Raw genomic sequence first — 6,113 nt, 5'->3', positions numbered from 1 at the left:
ACTTTATAATGGTATAGTATTTAAATGTATGTCTGAGAAACACATAATATTGCCCCTTTATGAGGTAAAAACCATGCAAAATTATAAATAACTTACAACTAGTTTACAAACAAAGATTTTTAATTTCTTACAATCGCAACAACTAAACCAGGAAAGCAGCACTTTTACTTATGACTCTGTATTTCTGCAATATGCTTTGACTATTTATAATTAAAAATGTTAGTTTTTCTCACCTGGTTTCCCGACAGGCTGATAGATGTGTTGACTTCCACCCTGTGCAGACAAAGATGGTAAAACGTGATGTTATCAATAATATTTTATGTCATATCAGTTCTAGGGGACAGTCTCTGGTTAAGAAAATGTATTCTATTTAAAACAACAACAACAACAACAACAACAACAACAACAACAACAACAACAACAAAAATAAGAATCGTAGTTGCTTCTGCCTATTATCTCCTCACTAAAGTCTGAGCTTTGGAGAGAAAAGCAGGCTAAAATCTGCTGGGTTTAAAGTTCCCCTGGGTGCTCTGTGGTTAAGTAGTTGGTATGTAGGCAGTGCCCTTCAAGGCACAGGAACAGAAATACTTTCCCAGTTTTTTCACACTGTCTGTGTTTTCCTCCCGTTTGTCTGTCAGTGGCAATAAAACCGTCTCCTGACCTGAGATGTCCAAATGTTGCCATGAAGGCAGGTAAAGTGACTGACCGGTGWTTGTAGTGTGCCGTCCTCCCTGTCGATGCTTCCTCTGCTGTTTCTGGATTCTGCTTTCTGCGCAAAAAAAAACAAAAAAGCACTGAGGTTTAGGAAGTTTTACACGTTTTTTTATATTTAGCAACATAAAAAAGGTTTAAAATTGATGTTAATTTACAACTACATGCTTTCCAAGACTTAAATTTGGTCAAAATAATAAAAACGAGCCACTCAGCTTTCTAGTAATATAATAAATTACATTTAACAACTAATTTAGGAAGAACAAGTGTGTTTCAATAAAATCTTACATAATGTCACAWCTGAAGCAATAAAACATTCTGCTCTCCTAACGTTTCTGTACCGTTTTGGTGAAGCACGCCTTGAAGAGATGCATCCTGGGAGAAAAGAATGTGAAGACCAAAGATCTAACACAGAGGCCATCGAAAGAAGAGGAAAAAGTGAGGAGAGTTCGTACAAAAGAAACTTCAAAACTCAAGGAGGAACGGAAAGAAGAGATAAAGAAAAAGTGAGTCAGAAGAGACAGATAGTGAAGGTTTTTCCAGAGAGGGAAAAGCCGAACTGAGCCGCAGAGACAGAAAAGTTTCGGCTGTTTCTCCCTCCCACTCTTTCCATCTCTGAGAATCTCGCTCCGACGGCAGACTCCTCCAGTCCTCCCTCTCCGCCGCTCCTGCCAATCCCACTTCCTTTCTCCCTCCCGCCGTCCTCTCCAGCGCGTTTTCATTTTGCTTTCCTCGTGTCTTTCACCAAAACTAAATCAATCTGTTGTACTTTCGCCACAAAACATCCCTGAACACATTCTTAAATTTTGTTTAATCAACCTTGAAAGAGTTTTAAAACCAGGCTGGTTTCCAACATTTCAGGGAAAAATGCACACTGGATTTAAAAATCCTGTTACATTTTTATCATTATTATTTATGTCCTTCATCTTCCTGTCACTGCAGATTTTGTTTTTTTTATATTAATATATTTTTTTTATTTTCCTTACTCACACTGAGCCATTAGTATGCATTACCTAAAAGGTTCCTGGCATGAATGAGGAATTTAATACTCCTTTATAAATAAATCATGTAAGAAAAGAAAAGAACAGTTCATTAAGAGTATTTTCAGTAGTGATTTACTCTCTTGTCTATTTTTGTTATGATTAGTTTTCAGATGGTAGAAGTGGTCCTTTTTTTAAGTCAGCAGACTGATTTTTGTTTTCAGTTTTATGTCAATTTACTCTGCTGTGAGTGATTTTTTTCTTGGTTCAGCAACACAATAAATGTCCAACTTAAATATGATGAACTCACAATGTCCAACTGAAGGAATGATAAGAAATAAAACTTTTCTACTCATTTATTCCAGTTTTTCCATATCAAGCTACATTTGGCTGGAAACATTAAAATCAGAAAGGAGAAACAACCTGACCTGAAGAGGGGAGAAAAACAGACTCGTTATGCAAAAGCTGTTTTTTAAAGAGACTTCTGCGTCTGATTACATAAATCAAACACGCACAACCGAGCGAGTTCAAAGATCTGAGAAAGATATTCTGCAGCTCTTCTGGCAACAACAAGACTCGCAGAAAGGTTTTACTGAGCTGGAAAAAACACCCGCCGAACGCACGAGTTTATTTTGACGTGTCTGTTTTGGACTTTTTGGTGGAGAAAAGCTCAGAGTTTGAGTTACCATGAGGCTCTCCTCCTGCTCGAGCCACCGCTGGTCGTCCTTCATCTGCTGCTGCTGCTGCATCAGCCTGTCCTCCATCAGAGCCTGGCTGRCGCAGCCGTTGTCCTGCAGGAACAACACCGACACTTCCCATCTCTGCTTCCTTCACACACGGTTATTAAACAGATGAAAACCACGCCACCCTGTACCTCCATGCCGGAGCTCCACAGCGCCGTGTGTTCAGATCGGTGCTGATTCCAGGAATCTGAGGGCGGGTAGCTGCCTCCGACTCCACCGACACCGCTATGAACGGACGACTAGCGGTGGACCGATCGACAGAGGAGCAGACATGAAAGAAAGGAAAAATAAATAATAAACAAAATTTATGAGCACTTAATGTCATTTCTCTTTATAGTCCTCGTCTATTTGGCACAATGAAAATTAGCAGCACAAGTATAAGTATAAGTACATTAGGTGCGGTATAATCTTTCAAAAGTATGGAGACTGATATCTTAAAAAAAAAATAAGATTGCGCAATATTGGTAAAAAATTTTTTATCATGATTAATTCTGGCATGTATCTGATAATTAATATAATACAATTTTCCCTAACCCTACCTGCAAATACAGATTGTCAACTTAGCTTTAGCATTAGTTCTGTGTTAGCATTAGCTCCACACTGCGATGACTTAYAGAAATCACCAATCATAGTTTACGCAAAGTGCCAAATATTAATCAGTGACAGTTTTATTTTGGTGGTTAATTGCACACAATAAGGGTTTTCCAAACTCTAGCYGGTACCTGGAAATTTAAAGGGTTAGCGTTAGCTTAACATTAGAATCAGCTCTGTGTTAGCACCGTGTTAGCCTAGCCCTTGCCTTACTACGCAGTTCCGCTCAATTCTAGTTTCCCGGGCTGGTTTTAACCAGGCTAGCAACGTGTTAGCATAAGCCTTAGCTCAATGCCACAAGGACTTCTATTATTGACCAAGTGTCATATACTAGTTGGTGACAGTTTTTCTGACAATTAACTGCATATGTTACAATTTTACCCAAACMAAGCTGGTACCTAGAGGGAGTGTTAGCTTAGCATTAGCATGGYGCCACAATGACTTATATAAGTCACTAATCGCAGTAATTGCAGAGTGGCAAATATTAATCTGACAGTTTTTTTGACGATTAATTGCACATATGTCCAAACCTAATACAAAACTGTCTTGTTTTGTCTGAGACTTTTTTAAGCAAACAAGCAATAAATGAATACTGTTATGTGGCAAAGCATTTTATAACATTTATGAAAAGCTAATTTGGTCAGACATACATTCATGTGAAGCTTGACTTAAATAACAGTAAAACATATAAACAGCAGCTGATTGCTGTAAAAGCTGAAGTGTGGCACTGATTAAGAGTCTGCGTGTCCATGAATGGGCAGCTTTTAGTACGACAGGAAATGCCTGAAATAACTCAGCYCTTTCAGTTGTCTTCAATTTGTCTTCTTTCACGCAACTCTGTCTGACTTTGACACGTGCAGGCAAATGCTTAACGCACTGTTCTGCATTTATTCAGAGCTAACAGCTTTTATTWTGACAGGATGACTTTTAATGACTGACTACACCAGAGGGTTCTGATTTTTTTCACTTCATTTAGTGAAAGATATTTAGATTAGTATGATGCCAACTATTCAAAATCTATCAGCTTTTTTGACGAGTGTAATCAGTGTTCTTATTATAAGCTTGTGATCATGTCTACATGTTTACCTGGAAGTGGTTGTGCTGCGGGCTGGAAAAGAAACCTTCACTGGTGCGTGGACTGGGGTAACCTGGTCGACTCGGCTACAAACAGAGTATGTTGGTGTTAATCACTCCAAACAGTCCACAAAAAWCATGTAATTATAACAAAAGATACATATTTGGAGGGAGAAGGGAACTGCTTATACTTTAGGTGGWGCTTCGGAAACACCAGGAAAGTCCCAGGGAACAATGACTTGTCTTCTCATCTCCACTCGAAGTCTCTCCTCTTGYTGGACCTTCTCCTCCTCCAGTATGGTACTAGAGTAATAACAGCAGAATATTATTTATTCTAAGAAGTAATTTACTCCTGGATGTAGACACGTGGGAAAACCGAAAGAAAAGAAGAACATTTGTARAACGAGTTACCTGAGTTGTGTTTTGAGTTCGGTGAATCGTGGCCTCTTGCTCGGGTCGTACGACCAGCATTTGGTCATCAAGCTGTAGAGRGTGGGGGGACACTGAGGGGGCATCGCCAGCCGTTCGCCGTTCTCTATTCGGCCAATCACATCGTTGTTCTTCACRCCCTGGAAGGGCTTGATGCCGTACATCAAGATTTCCCACATACACACACCTACAGAGGAAAACAGGCGGGTGGGGACGTTTAGGGGGAAACAATTATTTCATGTTCTTAGTATGTAAATCAATTTTAAACACTTTTTTAAGCTATAAAACTGCAACATTTTTTGAGGTATTTCGCTCAAACATCAAAATCAAAGAAGGTAAAGACCTTTTGAACTTAGTAACCATCAATTTCAATTTTTTTATCCACCAAACCACAAACTGTTTTGCATTTTACCCTAGGTGGATGTGAAGTCTAGACCTTGTGGGAGGAAATATTTCTTGAGTTTGAGCAGAACAAGCAGAACGGTAACGTACCAAACATCCACACATCGCTGGCYGAGGTGAATCTTCGGAAGTTGATTGATTCAGGAGCCATCCATTTGATAGGAAGTTTACCTTTAGAAGCTGAGACAAACAAACATTTGCATTTATTTAAATGTACACAACAATTTAAACAACCTAATATTTATAAATAACTTAAAGGATTAGCTGTGTGTTTTAAGTAGATGATGTGAGCTGGCTAAACGTGTTGCAGTATCCTGTTATCACCAGCAGATGGTGGTAAAGTTCTAACAACAACCGACCGATCTCTGGTTGTCACTGCTCACTGTTTGATTTCTATCATGTCTGAAACTGTGGTAAAATCTATGTTTAGGGGATCTTTCACATGTAGGAATATATTTCAGGTGTGGTTGACTTAATATGTCTTCTTACCTTTGTAGTAGGAGCTGTCCTCCATGTATCGAGACAAGCCGAAGTCTCCGAGCATCACGCAGTCAACAGTGGAAACCAACACATTACGCGCTGCGATGTCTCTAAAATCACACAAACATCCATGCTCAGGCCTGCATTTCCACAACTTTAAATCATAAAACACATTATTTATACCTAAACTACACAAACATGTCAGATAACTATTTAATCCTCTCTGATTGCAACAACCTGCAGTGTGAACCCTTATCTTGCTGAGAGTTTATTTACCTGTGTACAAAGCGTTTGCTCTCYAGGTAGGCCAACGCAGCGCTGAGCTGATGGGCGTACAGAATGAGCGTTGCCAAGTTCAGACTGTACTTCTTAACTTGAAGGAATGACCGCAACTACGGAAAAGAAAATCGGGCATAAACACAAACATAAAGACACAAAAAATGCAGAAAAAAAATAGAAAGACGCTCGGGCAGTATGTTTATGATGCCTCGTTACTTTACAGTGATGTAATGAATCTGTTCTCTCTACAGTCACAGCTAACAAGAAATAACACACACACACACAAACATACACAAACACACACACACACACACACACACACACACACACCAGGAGTGGATTGAGCTGTCCTCTCCTCTCTGAGCCAATGGGCGTGCTGTTGGAGAGTAATTCTGTAATAACCCACGCCTCGCTCTGTTCCGCT

The 6,113-nt window shown here is 39.5% G+C and overlaps 1 protein-coding gene across 4 annotated transcripts in view; it reads right to left on the bottom strand.

Moving 5' to 3' along the window:
- Positions 1-6,113, bottom strand: part of ptk2aa (protein tyrosine kinase 2aa) — a gene marked incomplete in the record, with an annotated part of 58,107 nt that overhangs the window by 4,663 nt on the left and 47,331 nt on the right. For all 4 annotated transcript variants that reach the window (XM_014009274.1, XM_014009275.1, XM_014009273.1 and 1 more), the window contains 10 exon segments: positions 234-273; positions 707-769; positions 2,378-2,482; positions 2,566-2,673; positions 4,112-4,186; positions 4,291-4,402; positions 4,511-4,715; positions 5,021-5,110; positions 5,420-5,520; positions 5,687-5,802. In XM_014009274.1, coding sequence (XP_013864728.1) covers positions 234-273; positions 707-769; positions 2,378-2,482; positions 2,566-2,673; positions 4,112-4,186; positions 4,291-4,402; positions 4,511-4,715; positions 5,021-5,110; positions 5,420-5,520; positions 5,687-5,802 — 1,015 coding nt within the window.

The sequence above is a fragment of the Austrofundulus limnaeus genome, unplaced genomic scaffold, assembly GCF_001266775.1.
Source record: "Austrofundulus limnaeus strain Quisiro unplaced genomic scaffold, Austrofundulus_limnaeus-1.0 Scaffold56, whole genome shotgun sequence".
Classification (NCBI taxonomy): Eukaryota; Metazoa; Chordata; class Actinopteri; order Cyprinodontiformes; family Rivulidae; genus Austrofundulus; species Austrofundulus limnaeus.
This window is presented reverse-complemented; position numbering and strand designations above follow the sequence as displayed.